The sequence below is a fragment of the Danio rerio genome, chromosome 15, assembly GCF_052040795.2.
Source record: "Danio rerio strain M-AB ecotype USA chromosome 15, GRCz13ab, whole genome shotgun sequence".
Lineage (NCBI taxonomy): Eukaryota > Metazoa > Chordata > Actinopteri > Cypriniformes > Danionidae > Danio > Danio rerio.
This window is the reverse complement of record NC_141035.1, coordinates 33063420-33081627: the sequence shown is the minus strand read 5'-3', so window position 1 is coordinate 33081627 and position 18208 is coordinate 33063420. Positions and strand designations below refer to the sequence as shown.

General features: G+C 33.0%; 1 protein-coding gene and 1 long non-coding RNA gene across 2 annotated transcripts in view; one reads left to right on the top strand and one right to left on the bottom strand.

The window, feature by feature from the left end:
* The window catches only part of nlk2 (nemo-like kinase, type 2), a 148667-nt gene that overhangs the window by 42430 nt on the left and 88029 nt on the right, over positions 1 to 18208 (bottom strand). Inside the window, exons 4-5 of the mRNA NM_001113485.3 lie at positions 10914 to 11020; positions 6269 to 6354 (exon numbers count right to left, since the gene is read on the bottom strand). Coding sequence (NP_001106957.3) covers positions 6269 to 6354; positions 10914 to 11020 — 193 coding nt within the window. The remainder of the gene's footprint in view (positions 1 to 6268; positions 6355 to 10913; positions 11021 to 18208) is intronic.
* LOC147840660 (uncharacterized) overlaps positions 1 to 18208 on the top strand; it is a 190423-nt gene that overhangs the window by 95746 nt on the left and 76469 nt on the right. The gene's annotated exons all lie outside the window — the stretch shown is intronic.

Genomic DNA, 18208 nt, shown 5'->3' with positions numbered 1-18208 from the left:
TCTGGGGTCGCCACAGCGGAATGAACCACCAAATTATCCAGCATGTTTTACGCAGCAGATATACTAGCAAAACACTAGCAAACACCCATACATTACTGCATTCACACACATACACTACGGCCAATTTAGCTTATTCAAATCACCTGTACCGCATGTCTTTGGACTGTGGGGGAAACCTGGAGCACCCGGAGGAAACCCATGTGAACACGAGGCGAACATGCAAACTCCATAAAATATTACAATAATATTAAAACATAATAATATAAAATACAAATGAAATATACATTTTATTTTTAATATTAATATCAATTAATAATTTACAAAATATACTTTATTTATAAAAGATAAATCCTTTCAGTTAATGTGTACTATATTTATATTTAAATTTTCATTAATGTTCATTCATTCATTGATTTTCCTTCGGCTTAGTCCCTTTATTCATCAGGGGTCGCCACAGCGGAATCAACTGCCAACTAATCCAGCATATGTTTTACACAGCGGATGCCCTTCCAGCTGCAATCTAGTACTGGAAAACATCCATACACACTAATTTACACTCATACACTAGGGCAAATTAATTTTATTCAATTCAATTATCTTATGACCGGAAAACCGGAGCACCCAGAGAAAACCCATGCCAACACAAAGAGAAAATGCTAACTCCACACAACAATGCCAACTGACACAGGTGGGACTCAAACCAGCGATCTTCTTGCTGTGGAGCGACAGTCTATTATGCTTAGAAATGTGTTGAAAAAATCTTCACCGTTAAACAAAAAATTGAGAAAAAAATAAGCAAAATTCAACTAATAATTTAGGAGGGCTAATCATTTTGACTTCAACTGTATGTATTATTAATGAATAATTACAAAAAATGAATACTTTTTTATTATAATGTATGTATAAAAATAAACATTTAAATATTAATTCAGTGAGTCACTAAGCATCCACATTATTTATGATGGAGGCACATTTACCTATTTTTCTGTCATTGAACTATTATCTATTTATGAAGGTGTGCTTTCAGAAATCCAGTGCAATTGCATTGGCTGTAAATATATTGACAGAAATGAGAAGATCCCCTTTTTAATAAATCCCACAATAAGACCGAAATTAGCTGGAGAGGCTCATTCACATTTTAACCACAGAGATAAACAATAAAAGCTCTATAAAAACAAAACCCAATTTCCAATCATCTTGAGCTGCTTGAGCGCTCCTAGGAAATAAATAAATGAGAAAAATATCTGTGCCTGCTTTCTCCACCCTCTTGAAGGAAAGAAGGGCTTAGTATGAATTACTAACAATTTACTCAAGAGCTCCACCCTGTTCATCCCAGTGGCCTGATTTCAGGAGCTCCCACAAGACAAATTCACATCCTGCAATAAAGCTTGAACATGCACTTTATTGGACTGATTTCCGGTGTCCATTTCTTCCATGCAAATAGAAATAACACCATTTATAGAAAACATGATAGTCTGGTAAGATGTTGCAATGTGTTTGCTTGCTAGGGTGTTGCTAGGTGGCTACTAACAAATGAAAACACTTAGGTTTATGTTTATAAAGTCAGCTCTCTGTGCATTTATTAATATTAAAATCGAATAAAGAATGATAATTGGAAATATCAAAATATCCTTTAAAATCTATGAAGTGAAATTATGAAGTGTCACGGTGGCGCAGTGGGTAGCAAGATCGCCTCACAGCAAAAAGGTTGCTGGTTCAAGCCCCGCCTGGGTCAGATGACATTTCTGTGTGGAGTTCTCCATGTTCACCTGGGTTTTCTCCGGGTGCTCCAGTTTCCTCCACATTTCAAAGACATACGATACAGGTGAACTGGGTAAGCTAAATTGACCGTAGTGTATGTGTGTGAATGTAAGAGTGTGTGGGTGTTTCCCAGTTATGGGTTGCAGCTGGAAAGGCATCCGCTGTGTAAAAACATATGATGGATAAGTTGGCGGTTCATTCCGCTGTGGTGACCCCAGATGAACAAAGGAACTAAGCCTAAAGAAAAATGAAATAAATTAAATTATTATGAAAACACATTTGCTGTAAGTAATATTTGTGATAATAATAAATATTAACTCGAGTATAACCAGAGTATTACTTATATACAATAAATTCTAAATTAAATAATACAGTATAATATTTTTATATTCCTAAATGATATTAAAATGCACATTATTCATTTATATGCAGTCGAATATATATACATTTATATATATATATATATATATATATATATATATATATATATATATATATATATATATATATATATTTATATATATATATATATATATATATATATATATATATATATATATATATATATATATATATATATATATATATACACTACACCCACCGGCCAATTTATAAGGTACACCTGTCTAACTGCTTGTTAGCACAAAATTGTAATCAGCCAATCATATTGCAGCAACCTAATGCATTTAGTTATGTAGACATAGTCAAGATGATCAGCTGCAGTTCAATCCGAGCATCAGAATGAGGAAGAATGATGATTTAAGTGACCTTGAATGTAGCATCGTTGTTGGTGCCAGACGGGCTGGTCTGAGTATTTCAAAAACTGCTGATCTACTGGGATTATCATGCACAACCATCTCTAGGGTTTACAGAAAATGGTTCAAAAAAAGAGAAAAATAGGGCACAAATGCCTTGTTGATGCTACAGGTCAGAGGGGAACGGCCAGACTGGTTTGAGCTGATAGAAAGGCAACAGTAACTCAAATAACCACTCGTTACAACCGAGGTATGCAGAAGAGCATCTCTGAACACACAATATGTCGAACCTTGAGGCAGATGGGCTACAGCAGCAGAGGACCACAACAGGTGCCACTCCTGGCAGCTAAGAACAGGAAACTGAGGCTACAATTCTCACAGACTCACCAATAGAAGATTGGAAAAACGTTGCCTGGCCCGATGAGTCTGATTTCCCATCAGATTAAAAAAACTGCTATTTTGTGTTAAATTGATTTTGTGTTGAATCACCTGCATATTTAGGAGCCTCACACAACACATTCATTAATTTTCTTTTTCTTTTTCTTTCTTTTTTCAACTTATCCAGAATACTTTTTTTATCCAGCGAATGCCCCTCCAGCGGCAACCCATCTCTGGGAAACATCCATAGACATTCATTCACACACATACACTACAGACAATTAAGCCTATCCAATTCACCTGTACCGCAAGTCTTTGGACCGGGGGTGGAGCTAGAGCACTAATAGGAAACCCACGTGAACGCAGGGAGAACATGCAAACTCCGCACAGAAACACCAACTGACCCAGCCAAGGCTCGAACCAGCGACCTTCTTGCAGTGAGGCGACAGCACTACCTACTGCATTACTGCGTCACCTTCACACAACACATGCTAACATAAAAAACATGTTATGTAGATAAAATGAAACAAATCTGATCGACTCATCAAAGCAGACTCCAGCACATCTGAGTCAAAGATAAAGTCTGGCACATCTGAGCTGAATGAGGAAAAATGCTCTTCCTTTTGGGAAACGGGGATTAAGGACTAAATGAAGCAGCACAAGCTAAATGATTCCCTCTCTGTGGTCCAACTGCAAAATGTATTCACATGTTCCCCTCAAGCACATACTGTACACCTCTCTAGATCTCCCATATCAGCCCTGTGTCTCTTTCTTACAGCTGAGCTTTTCTCTATGGGATCCAAAATGAAGATTTATGTGAGGAACTGGCTAGATGAATCAATCCCAGAGGGGCCCCTGAGCCAGATCGTGTGTGTGTGTGGAGATCAAGACTGGACACAGACTTAAGAAGAGTCCTGGCTTTTAGAAAGACACAATAAAGGGCCGTAGGCTGGAGAATTTAATGATGGAAAACAGAAGAGCACAAAGACAAAGGAAGAGAGAATAATATAGACTCCCAAATGTCTCACACAAAATGAATGTATTCGGCATCAATACTACTACTTCTACTTCTACTTCTACTACTACTACTAATAATGATAATAATAATAACAGTAATAATAGTTGATATATTAAATTAGTTATTTTCAAAATACACTTTTCTCCTTAATAGAAAAGTGCATAATTTCTCTAGCCTTTAATGTCCAACCCAGGCTCATTCTGAAAACTTAGTCCCGTGGACATTTCTGGAGATCCAGGAAGGTATGTATTTAAAAAAATGCATGGGACTACGTTTTTAGAAAGAGCCTGTGTTGTCAATGTCACATGATCCTGAATTATTTTAATATTCCAATAATGATGATCAAGATTTTCATCATCAATTTTGAATCAGGATTATTTAATGAATAGGAATTTAAAAAATGAAGAAAAAAAAAAAGAAATAAAAAATATACACATTTGATATTTATAATTATAATTAATTAAATATTACACTAAGCATTAAAAATGATTTACATGTTAAATGACAAAATATCTAAAGATTAAAACTGAACTGATTTTGTAAATATACTGTATATTACAGTTTAAAGCAATCAGTGTTATGCAATAAAATAACCAGATATAAAAGTGACACATTCACATCTCCAGTATAATATTGTATAGACTTGTAAATGTATTGCATTTAAGAAGAAGTTTTTGAAAGTATATTTATATTTTGTATATATTTATATTATAGGTGGGCATAGATTCATTTTTTTAATCAAGATTAATCTAGATTAATCTTGGTATTAATCTAGATTAATCTAGATTAAAATGGCTCATTTGAATTCTGCTGAAGGCATTCAGAATATGTGTGCTACCAAAATAATAAGTCTTTGAGAACGGGTTTCTCAAGCCAGGTGGCGCATTATACCAGGGGCTCATCTCCTGTTTCCAAAATGCATCACAAACTGCTTGAGAAACTGTTCTACTATGATAATTGGTGATGAAAAGAAATGATGTTCAATAAGATGTACTTGTGTTTACTAACTCTTTATTTAGTTAAACAGGAATTTTGAACTGTAGGCCTATATAAGCTACAAACAGCGATTTTTGATCACCTTAATCTGACTAGTCATAACTGAACTAAACAGAAATTAAATTAAGACATGTGGAGTATGCACATATTAGTGGCATTATTGAAGTAAACACAGTAGTTTTTAGGACCTTTCGTCATATTTTCCGACAAGATCCACACGCGTCTGTTATTAAAGGACAGCACACACTCACACATAAACACACACACATCGCGAAATGCGGAAGTGTTTTTTCTTACATACGCGCTAATATATCAAGGTGAAAGTCATCATATCTAGCGCAAAATAGACCCAACTTTGAGAATAGATTAATGGCGATATTTTATATCGCACGATAAGAGTCTCGCATTAACGCCAACTAATTTATATATATATATATATATATATATATATATATATATATATATATATATATATATATATATAATTATTTTATTTTTATTTTTTTGCGATATTCTGCCAGTAACAGAAGTCGACCAGCCTCTTCACCCTTCAACCTTGTGTATTACTCTGCCCACATACAGCAACAAGCAGAGTACAATCTACAGTTTGACATATTGCAGCTGTTAGGCAACATAATGTACTTTTGGGGCATCTAACTACAGCTGATCAAATCATTATAAAACAGGTAAGTGATATTCTAAGTCGATCTCTCTCTTTTGTATGTCACAGTGTTGTATTTATACCATAAGACTGTAGTATATTGAGTGTAAGATGGGACTAGCATTTCAGGAATGTGTGCTGTGTTGGCAAAAAGAAAGAGGAAATGCCTGGATTTGTTTAGCGTTTTTCCTTATCACAAACACAACAGCACTAGTAGTGATTGCGCAGTTTTTTTCTGGGTTAATTATTGTAACATCCCAATTCATTAAACAAAACGTTTTTTAGACTCTCTGTATTTGATTTTCTTTTTTATATACATGATTATGCCATCAAGCTGTTCCATAAACACAATATCACACGATTAGCTGTGTAATGTGGCTGTATATCATCTGGTGGGACAGTAACGCACACACGCCTCCCACCAGTGCCGATATACAGTACAGCCACATCGCACTGCTACTCGTGTGATACTGTTCATATAAGTTAATTCAATTAAAATGTATTTAGTAAAAGAAAGATCTGAAATCACCATACAAAGGCATCAAACCAACACTCAAAACAGAAAAAATAAACAAACAAACAAACAAATAAATAAATAAATAAATAAAAAGTCTAACTAGTATGAATTAATATATTTTTTATTTGAAATAATTACTTAAAAATGATTTTTTCATAAATTGTAAACAGTATTTCACTAACCTTTAGCACACAATTGCTGTTGACCAGCAGGTTCCCAGGTTTAATGTCTCTGTGCAAAATGCCGGCTGAGTGTAGATACTTCAATCCTGTGGACAAAACACATTCATCAGCCATTTAACGGACACAAACTCTATTGACATGAAACCGACAGATCTGTCATGCGCTACAGGTTTCTGGTTTGCTCTGAAATCTAATCCAGTTGACACATAAACAGACTTTTGAACTGTGCTGCCATTTCACTCTAAGATGCAATAGAGCTTTGTGTCGCTTCAAAACACTGAAGCTATACAGTATGTTTCTTATTATGAATGACGTTAAATGTTCAGTTTAAAACATGTCAGGTGTCCTACTAGCAAACAAAAAAGTTACTGGTTTTAACACTTGTGTTTTGACACTACATTAAACACATATTTTCTTGGAATAATCGCTAAAGTTTAACTCTTACTTTTTTGATGTACATTTTAAACAAATGTTTTAAATTAAATTGTGAAAGGCTTATAAAGTAACCCCAAATATTAAGATTTCATTAGTAGACATTTCTTAATGTAATAATTTGGAGCAGACTAGCTTATAGATATCTTTAAAACTCAAAGACTAAAACTAACATAAAAAAATATTAAAATTTTCACAGGACCTTCAAGATTAACATACCATTTACAAGCCTTTTCTTTAACCGTCAGTTAAATTGAATGAAATTATGTTAATTATAAAGATTCTGAATCCTACAAAGATTCTGAATTTTCTCAATCAATCTTTTTGACGTCATAACCCAGATTAGCATGAGAAAAAGATTAATAGCCTATGAAGTCTTCGGTGCTATCATGAACACCACGACCAATAACAATCAGAATATTTGTTAAAAGGCGGTCAAAAAGATTAAATAATAAGTAACTATTCACTGTATTATTTTGAAGAGCCCTCAATCACAACATCATTGTATGTTTATTATCACAATATTTTGTCGAGCCAAGCCACCTTGACAGATTGTGTCGAGCAAGCTCAACTTAGAAGAGGAAAAGAGAATAAAAAACCCCAACAATTTTAGATCGTGGAACATTCCAGCATTTCAGGAAGGCAGATGAGTATGCTGGTGTAGTTCTAGTTCAAAGCGGTATACGCAAATGGACTTTAATTTTCAGACAGCCAGCTCAACGGCTTCTGGTGAACTGTCCTTCCATTACAAAATCGCCACGTTGAAGATGTTTTCTTTAAAAAGTAGTGATCTTCACTGCCTGATAGATATATAGTACAATATAAAGTGGATCTCAGAGGGACAAGAATCACTGCGTTAAATTCCATTTTTCCCTGCTATCTCTTTAAAATATATATTTTTTATCCCAGTATTTTCAATGGAGTTTCTGCGCTAGCCTGCTGATCCTGACGGCGCTAGATTTCACACAGTCTATCATATCGTATTATGCCTAAACAACTTAATGAATGCTCAAATTTATTTAACTAATTGTATTTTAATTACACTACCATGTCGATGCTGTAAAAGAACCTTATACAATTTTATATAGTCACATAAACCTTTCACCGGAAGTTTAACATTGGCTGAAAAACAATAGCTGTGCATAGAGCCCATTGAACTGATTCAGTTGAGTTTAATGTAAATAACAATGACTATGTTTACATGGACATCAGTAATTGATAATTTACCTTAATCTAAAAAAGCCAATAATATGATTGTGTTAATGTGAATTGTTTTTAGAATTTTCCTTTCATGTTTCTGTTTTACATGCTATAACTTTCCGACTTCAGCTGCAGTACAGCAGCTCCACTTTCCACTATTTGTACTGACTCTGTGCAGAAAATACAGTCGTGTGTGTATGGGCTATCCTGTCACAAAATGCTGTGAAAAGGCCTACATGATGGTAATAGTTTGATTAAGGTGTTTACAATTTGTCTGTGCATCTAATAGGAATACTCCACATGTCTTTATTTGATTTTTGCTGACTACGATTATGACTTTAGCTCGATTAGGTTCATCACAACTCTTCGTTTACATGGTAAAATCTTAATCAGAGTGTTGGTGTCCATGTTATCACACTGACTGTTGAAGGCTGATGAACTGAAGAGCAGCTCCAAATACTGTATTGTATTATTAAATATCAGCATATGTCTAGACTACATTCATCTCTCCTCTTTGTCTCTGGTGAGAATATTACAGTGCTAAGAAGACTGTGAAAAAAATTCTTTGGCTCAAACTATTAACAACAAAAAACCTGCTGATTGAGTTTGGTGTTGGATGAAAATAGTCTTTTTTTTCTTGAAACCCTTTCAAACTATTTGTGGTGATCAAGGCCATGTTGGGTTCTAGTTTTGGACACTTTCTGACCCCAAAACCAATCTTCTGCATTTTTCCAGCTGTGATTCTTGAAGATATTTCTCACAGTGATATGCTCTTCCAGGCTGATTCATAACACTTTCAGTTGACTGGATTTTCTGAATGATTGCCAGTATGGGTGAAAAGGGCATTTTCAGTGTTTTTGCTTATTGTCTTAAAGCCACTTCCCATTTTGTAAAGCTCAGCAACATTTTGCTGCAAATCACAGCTGTTCTTTGATCTGACCCATTATGGAGTATGACGGAGTGAGTTTGATGTTTGTTTTGCTTTATTTATAGCCCTGAGAAACAGGAAGTAATGGTCAAATAACATTGTGATTCTAGTTACTCAGGTTTACTAAAAAAATCAAACATCAATGGAAAAATCCAAAAAAAATATTGAGCTTATATGAATTCAGAGCGGTGCCAATAATTGTGGCACACATATTTAACAAAGATGTTTTTTGGGGGATAAAACCATGCTTTCCCAACTTTTCCCAAGCAAAAGATAAATACGCTACAAAACAGTCGTGTCAATAGTTGTGAAAAACATATTTAACAATTTTCTTTGTTGATAAAATGAGAGCAGATTTGTTTATTAATATATTGAGCAAAAAGAGATCAAAATTTTGCACTCCGGTGCTCACGGTGACCCAAGTTTAATTCCTGCCTCAAGGTTTTCTCCCCATGCTGTCCTCTCTACTGTCCTATCCATTAACCCTTTAACTGCCCCACCAAGAAAAAAAAATGGATTGCATTTTTTAACTCTTAGTGTCGCTAGTTAACACACTCAATGCATTTTTTTCAACACATCCCAGAAGTTCTAAAATATAAACCTCTACCAAATGATTGATATGTCGATTTATGATAAAAGTACCGTAATTAATACAATACAATTAATACATACACTATGAAAAAATATGAATTGTGAGACCAATTTATTTAAAAACATAATCAAAATAAAACATTTTTGAATACTGAATCACTTTTATTTTTAAGTATATCATAAAATATTCCAGATTGTCATTTAACATGTTTTCTTTTTCTTTTTTTACAATAAAGCCAAAATCAAGTGAAGTAGTCCAACTGGATTATGTTTGATAATGCTGTGTAAACCATTATTTAAAACAGTTATTCTTTAAATGACTTTAACAGTCATTATTTAAAACAGTTAAAATATGTCAACTATTTGATGGATCAGGCAGTTAAAGGGTTAAAGGCAACACATGTGTGTTAAAAAATAATGAATTATAGAGAGGGTGATTGTTTCTGTGTTTCTACCGAGGAGATTTTGGTGAAGTTTACAGATTGTGAAATAAAGACCTTGGTGTAAATGCGTGAGTACCTATTTTTGTGACATATCAGGATACAAATTTGTTGACGATATGGAATGACATGGGTATTACAAGACGATGATGGCCTTTTTAAGTTTGTAACTTATACATAATGTTTTTTCCCAGAAAAAAAAAATGAAGAGCATTTTTTGTTTGTTTGTTTTTAGGACTAGCCCTGTTAAAAAATGCTGGGTTCCACATAATTTCTTCATGTCGTCAACACAAATCGATTAAGCTAACTTATATTAATTATATAATATAAATTATACACTTTATATATATATATATAATTATATTATATAATATTATATAAATTATATGAAATGTCTTGTGTCCTTGTAATTTAAAACAAAATGATATTTAACGCAGTATTTTGTCATTCAAAATTTGACACAGGCTTCCTGTGATGTGGGTTTAGGGCTAGGGTTCGAGTAGAGCCATATAAGCAGTTTTTACAGTATAAAATACATTACAGCTTTGGAAAGTCCCCTTATACCATATATACAAGTGACAAGTGTGTGTGTGTGTGTGTGTGTGTGTATTTGTGCTGTATATATCTCTGTGGGGGCTTAAACCTGAATGCATACAGACTCATGGGGATTCCATACATTAAACCTATAGAAAGTCCCCTTAAAACATATATACAAGTGTGTGTGTGTACTTGTTTATATATCCAGGTGGGGACTTAAACCTGAATGCATTCAGACTCATGGGAACTTTGTGTCACTGTGGGGACAAAAATCGAGGTGCCCAAGGGTACACATGCTCATAAATCTTACAGGATGAAGTATTTTGTATGTAAAAGTATATTTTTTGTATGTGTGAAGTGTGTAAATATGCTTCATGTGAGGGTTGGGTTTAGGAGTAGGTTTGAAGTACAGTATGGGGATAGAATACATGGTTTGTATAATAGAAACATCCTTACTTCTATGTCCTCAATGAATATAGAACAAGTCTAAGTGTATGTGTGTGTGTGTGTGTCTCACCACGAAGGATCTGGTAGAGAAAGACTTTGACGTGGTCCGAGCTCAGAGGTTGTGGAGATACAATGATCTTATGGAGGTCGCTCTGCATCAGCTCCGTCACCACATAACTGCAGTAGAGTCGAGTTAAGGGGGAAAAAACAATGGCAAAAACACCAGAGGAAGTTGAATTGTGCTGCAACACTGTGAATGAGAGCCAGTATTAACACTCGTCTAAAAACAGAGCCAGTGGATAAGCAGGTCACACTGTGGAGAGGGTGAATGTGTAGAGCACCAGTGTTTGTCTAAAGCACCCCTCCTGAACTACAGTATGTCATGAGTATCACATTTTTACTGCTATTATTTACAGATTTAACAGATGTATCTGTGATGATAGAGTGCAAAGATTTTAGTTGTAGGTTTGTGGAGCAACTAGCAATGAACAAACAGCTGCTTTAGAACATCTTTGGACTATGGGGGATACCAGAGCACTCGGAGGAAACCGACGCCTGAATAAGATTTAAATTTAGGATTATTCATTTGAAAATTTCTATGTTTTTTTATTTCTGGTTTTGATAATTGAGTACAATTGTTGAAATACAACCATAAACAAATAAAATTTTAAATTTAATTCAAGCAGTTTTTAAGGACCTATGTTTGTTTTTAAGTTTTTCCAGGCCTTAAATTCATGTGTTGGAAATTCAAGCACTTTTAAATACTTTTAAGAAGCATGAAAACCCTGTATCATATAAAACTATATTAAAGTTGTTATAATATTAATGTTATAAAGTTAAATGGTCATTTCATGAATATTGTTATATAATTTTACATACATTTCTATAAAATTATAAATATATGAATTTTCATTATAATATTATGTTTTATGGTTTTCTGATTATAATAGCAAAGAAATAAAAAATACAAACATTTTGTAGACATTCAAGTGTTTTTAATTATTTGGACCAATTGTCATTTCATACTTTAGCACAATAAAAAATTATGTTTTAATAAAACAAATAACCTTCAAAACAGAATTTCAGAGAGGCTTTTTATTTGGTTTCATAGCTATATGTACAGTTAAAGTCAAATTTATTAGCCCCTTTGTTTATTTTTTTCTTTTCTTTTTTGAATATTTCCCAAATGACGTTTAACAGAGCAAGAAAATTTTCACAGTATGTCTGATTATATTTTTATATTATTTTATATTATTTCAGCTAGAATAAAAGCAGTTTTTATTTTTTTACAAACCATTTTAAGGTCAAAATTATTAGCCCCTTTAAGAATATATATATATATATATATATATATATATATATATATATATATATATATATATATATATATATATATATATATATATATATATATATATAAATAAATAATATATATATATATATATATATATATATATATATATATATATATATATATATATATATATATATATATATATATAAATATATATAAATATATATATATATATATATATATATATATATATATATATATATATATATATATATATATATATTTGTTAGTCTACAGAACAAACCATCATTCTACAATAAGTTGCCTAATTACCTTAACCTAGTTAACCTAATTAACCTAGTTAAGCCTTTAAATATCACTTTAAGCTGTGTAGAAGCGTCTTGAAAAATATCTAGTAAAATAGTATTTACCGTCATCATGGCAAAGATAAAATAAATCAGTTATTAGAAATGAGTTATGAAAACTATTATGTTAAGAAATGTGTTGAAAAAAAAATCTGCTCTCTGTTAAATAGAATTTTGGGAAGCAGGGGGGCTAATAATTCTGACTTCAACTGTATGTATCCTATATACTCAAGTATTGATTATTATATTTATTGTTTATTATAGTATAATTGTACAATTTTATCATAATAAACCAAGCAAAGAAGATAAAAGTTAAATAAAAATCTTTTTAAATTAAACAGAAAACACCTTCCAACACTGCTGTAGTTTTTAGCACACAAACAAAGGCAGGATTACCAAAAGTGTTATTCATTCCTTTGGCAAAGTAAAGAAAGCATCATCACATTCAGTTTACCTGTTCAACACGACTGAGCAGGTTTGACTGAAACATCAACGTGTGATGATGATGTGGGCTTTACACAGCCATGAATGAAGGTACTGAACACACACTGAGCTCAATCCAAGAGGGAACAAAATCCAATCACCAACTACTATTACTATAATTTACTTTATCACACCGATTACACATCTAAACCAATGCAGAAGCACACATTTGGCCATTATTACAATTTGCAGAATTTAAAACACACAAATATGATCTGCTACTGCCATGCGGTCAAGCTAGAAAAACAGAGAACCAAAGGATGAAGAGGTACGATGTCCTTTCAAATAAAATCAGGACAAAAAGTACTTGTACATCTCCGGAATGAGGAAACGGAGACCTCTCAGCCAGGACACTAACTGTTTACACTTCTCCCTTCTAAAATCTATAATCTTAAGGCATAAAACCATTTGTTTTTCCTCAGGCCACATCATAGACTGTAAAAAAGATAGGGCCACATCCAACTTAAACAGTCAACACAAGAGTTGCTACTTGTTTTCTCATGGTCATAAACAGTTCAGGATCCTTACTGTTGATGATTTTCTGTAACTTATTTCTAAATACTTTTATAGAAATCTCTAAATATATTATTTGCACAGTTAAACAGTCAATGATGACGCACGTACAATTGCATATAAACCAAGTAAATGTATATATTTTTACTGTTTACTTTATTTTTCACTTATTTAAATGTCTTTCTGTCTGGATGTATGTAATCAGTTCCAGTAAACCTCAAAAATTCCTTGTGTGTCTGCGCAGACTTGGCACATACACAATTTTAAATCTAGATGTTTCCGTGCAGCTTCCTTGTTTTCTGATGTCAAGTAAAACCAGTCCACTGATTGTTGTTTTTGTAATCAGGCTCAGAAATGTTCATATTAACTTTATTGTCATTTATAAAAAGAATTTAATTTGCAAAATCAGATAACACATTTTTTTTTATATTCAAAGTATTTCTGAAAACTATCAGAAAGCTTTAGTTTTAGACTTTTTTTTGCAATTGTACATTTCAATTCACAACATAAAATTATAATATCTAAATTTTTTTTGCAAATAACACTTAATAAATATATTAAATTAAATATATTAGAATTAAAACAAAACCATTTATTAAACAGTTATATCCACTAAAAAAGAGTTTGAACAATGAACATCTTCAGTTATAGAAAGAAAATACATTTAAATTCAAATCAAATATTGTAATAAAAAAAAAAACTACAAATTTTCAACTAAATATTACATTTAACTGTTTCTTGTTTTTTCATGTTTCTTGAAATTTAAGAGTTTCGCCCCAACATTTTAATTTTGGTGTAATTTTGGACTGTGATCTTATATTTTTTGTTTGAGAAGTTCCAGTTTTTGGTACTGACGCACAAATAGAATACTGTAAAGCATTCAATAGAAATATTATTTTAATATTGTATTGTAATTTAAATATGAATATATTTTTAGTTTAGTTTAGACTTTATTGTCCGTTCGTTTTGGCACAGAAAGGAAATGTGTCTTTTACACTGGATTTAAGACAACGATTGCATACATACAACCATACAACAATCACACAATAGCAACACTTATCAAGACAACAACATAAATTAAAAACTTAAAAACCAAATTAGCCCCACATATATCACTGCAGATCATTCTTGACAACCACCTCTTTCACTTCAACAGTGATCCGATTTAAGACAACAACTGCAATTGGAATAAATGACTTTTATAAGCATTTCTTCAGACTTTAGGTATTCTAAACCTGCGTCCTGATGGTAACACTTCAAATGCTGAGTTAAGGAGATCTGTATTATCTTTAAAAATCGCAAGTGCTGTTATTTTCCATAGAGTCAAATAGAATCTGCAGCAAATGTTGTTTGTGGCCAGGTATCTTGTTTGCCTGATTGATAATTTGCGATAATTCATTTTTCTGTTTAAGTGTTGTTTTACCAAATCATGAAACAATATGTGAGAACTCTCTGTTAGTGATCTATAAGCCATGTTTAAATTTATATGTTGAAGTCAGATATTTTGAAGTCAGAATTATTAGTTTAGTATCAGTTTATTTTTTTCCCAATTTCAGTTTAACGGAGAGAAGATTTTTTCAACACATTTCTAACCATAATAGTTTTAATAGCTCATTTCTAATAACGGATTTATTTTATCTTTGCTATGATGACAGTAAATAATATTTTACAAGATATTTTTAACACACTTCTTTACAGCTTAAACAGTGACATTAAAAAGGCTGAACTAGGTTAATTAGGTTAACTAGGCAGGTTAGGGTAATTAGGGAAGTTATTGTATAACGATAGTTTGTTCTGTAGACTATCGAAAAAAATATAGCTTAAAGGAGCTAATAATTTTGACCTTAAAATGGTTTTCAAAAAATTAAAAAAACTGCTTTTATTCTAGCCTAAACAAAACAAATAAGACTTTCTCCAGAAGAAAAAATACTATCAGACATACTGTGGAAATTCCCTTGCTCTGTTGAACATAATTTTTATATAATTTTTAATAGATCAAAGGTGGGCTAATAATTCTGACTTTAACTGTATGTCTGACCTTCATGTCTAGAAGAACATTACAAAAAAGTCTTCACCTGGAGACACATTAGGACACACATTATTACACGTGCTAAAGAATGAACAACAGGCAATTATCTGCTTCAGAGCTACGAGTCTCTCAAAACAAACAGCAACTTCAGCAATCAACACATATGAGCGCAGATGCAACACGTCGCCTGTCAGTAAATACGAGCAATGGAGAAAGCGAAGGAGGACTTCCTGGCAGAGACAACCTGCCTGTGATCTTCCTATTATATACACACAAAGATGAGCAGCTCTGTCATCCAGTCCAGTCAAGCGCTTGCACTCAATGACAGAGAACCCGTCCTAGACTCGCAAAAACTTTGTGAGAAGGGCCCCTGTCTGTCAGTTAACTGTCAGTGAGCTAAAACAATCAGCAATACAATACAAAAGAAAATTACAAATAATAGGATAAATGCAACTGAAATAAACCAAATAAACAATTTCAGCCCAGTAAAAATAATCACATAAAATACAGCCGGTGCTGATAACCTAGTGATTAAGTGCGCTGACACTTAGAACTCAGGTGCTCATAGTGACCCGAGTTTATTTCCCAGTTTGAGGTCTTTGCTGATCCTTCCACCACTCTCTGCTCCCAATTCTTTCCTGTCCGTAATCTCCGCTATCCTGTCCAGATAAAGGTGAAAAGCCCCTAAAAATATTAACATAAATTAACTATACATTTATTATTAATATTATTAAAATTACTAGTTACTCACTGCATGAATCCCTCTTTTCCTTCTGATTCTCTAATTTGTTTCAGTTGTAAGTGTAAGCTTTGGACAAAAGCATCTGCTAAATGACTAAGTTTATTTTCCCTTGCCTCAGTCTTTTTATTCATCAGGGGTCGCCACAGTGAAATGAACCGCCAACTTATCAAACATATGTTTTACACAGTGGATGCCCTTCAAGCTGCAACACAGTACTGCAAAATGCCTATACACTCTCATTTACACACATACACCACAGACAGTTTAGTTTATTCAATTCACCTTTAGCACATGTCTTTGGACTGTGGGGGAAACCCACTCTAACCAGCAACTCTCTGGCTGGTAAGTGAAAGTGTTAACCACTGAGCCATCAAAAATTTAAAATGAAACAACTGCACAGATCTACACCGGAAAACTTGTGACATTTTTTTTTAAACTGTTTCCATTCATTTTAGCTATAAATAATTAATTGAGTTCAGGTTAAAAGATCTTAAAGCAGACAATTTAACATATTTTTGTGTGTGTATTTGTCCATTTAGACACATACTTGAAGACTAAAGTGTCTGTGTTTAGTTCAGACTGAATGCAGTAAAGGAACTTTAGGAACATTTACTATTACGGAGCACGTCCAACAGTCACATATTATTACAAAATTTGATTGGTTTGGAAGTTGCACAGAACAAGCGACAGCACGAAAAGAACAGAATATATTGTTTTCTCAACCTTTTAAAGCCAAAATAATACAAACAAAATTAAAATCTTGTGCAGAACCCTAAAGTTTTTACAACCCAGGATCATTGGAAATACGTGCCCATGACTTTATTTTTAAGAACTGACAAATATGTACCCTGGACTACACTGTCTTGCAGTTTTTGTTTCACAAATCCACTAGAGGGCGATGTGTGCATTTTTGACAATCTCAAAAACTGGGTGCACGTTTTCTCATATGTATCACTTCTCGAATATATCCACCAGAGACCAATGTAGTAGACATTACTGTAAATATTAACGTCTTTTTTATTGTGCGCATACATGAGAAAAACTGGTCACCCTCTTCTAAAAGAGAAAAGCCATAGCGGATGCTTCTACCAAGGTTATAACAGTTTAGGTTTTTTCATTAGTTTTAGTTTTTATTTTGTTTAGACTTTGTGTTTTCAAAGTCAGTAAGTTTTAATTAGTTTTTAGAGGCAGATTTGCTAGTTTTTATTAGTTTTAGTATTATTTATGTTTTTATATAAATTTGATTATTTGTTAGGTGCAAGATACAAGATCATCAGAATATTGTATATAATAACTCAACCAAAGATATATATTTAAAACCTGTATTCAGAGGACACATGAACACTACCATCCTCAAGTTCAAATACAACAGCCCACAAGATAGCAGGCCTAAGTACCGTTCAATATGTGTGCAGGGCTGCTTCTGGGGTTAGATACACATCAGTAATGGAAAACTGACAACCCTCCCATGTTAGGGCTCAACATATCCAAAATATGTAGTTAGCAATCATAATTTCAGTCAGTTAAAACATCACCATGATCTGAAAAGTTTCTTAAAATTATTACATTTTGCAACCCAACTGAAGCATGATTCACGTATAAAAATTCCATTAAGATTTTCTGTTGTGAAATAAACTTACGTTTCGCCAGATCCTCTCATTAAACCTCGGTTTACCCATTCTGCAGTTGTTCAAGTTTAGTTCAGTTACAGCAGGCTATCATGTACTGTTTGTGTCCGGTTCCCTAAATCACACATGTGCCTTATTATTACCCGTTCGCAAATTCAATGTCTGTGACCTGTTCTGATAACAAAATAGCTCAGGGAATTGGTTTATTTTGAGTCCGAATTGTTTTAAATGATTCAGTTCGATTTGATAAACTAGTTCAACTGGTTCGCTTAGAAGATCTGGTTAAAATGAATGATTCGTTCACGATCAGG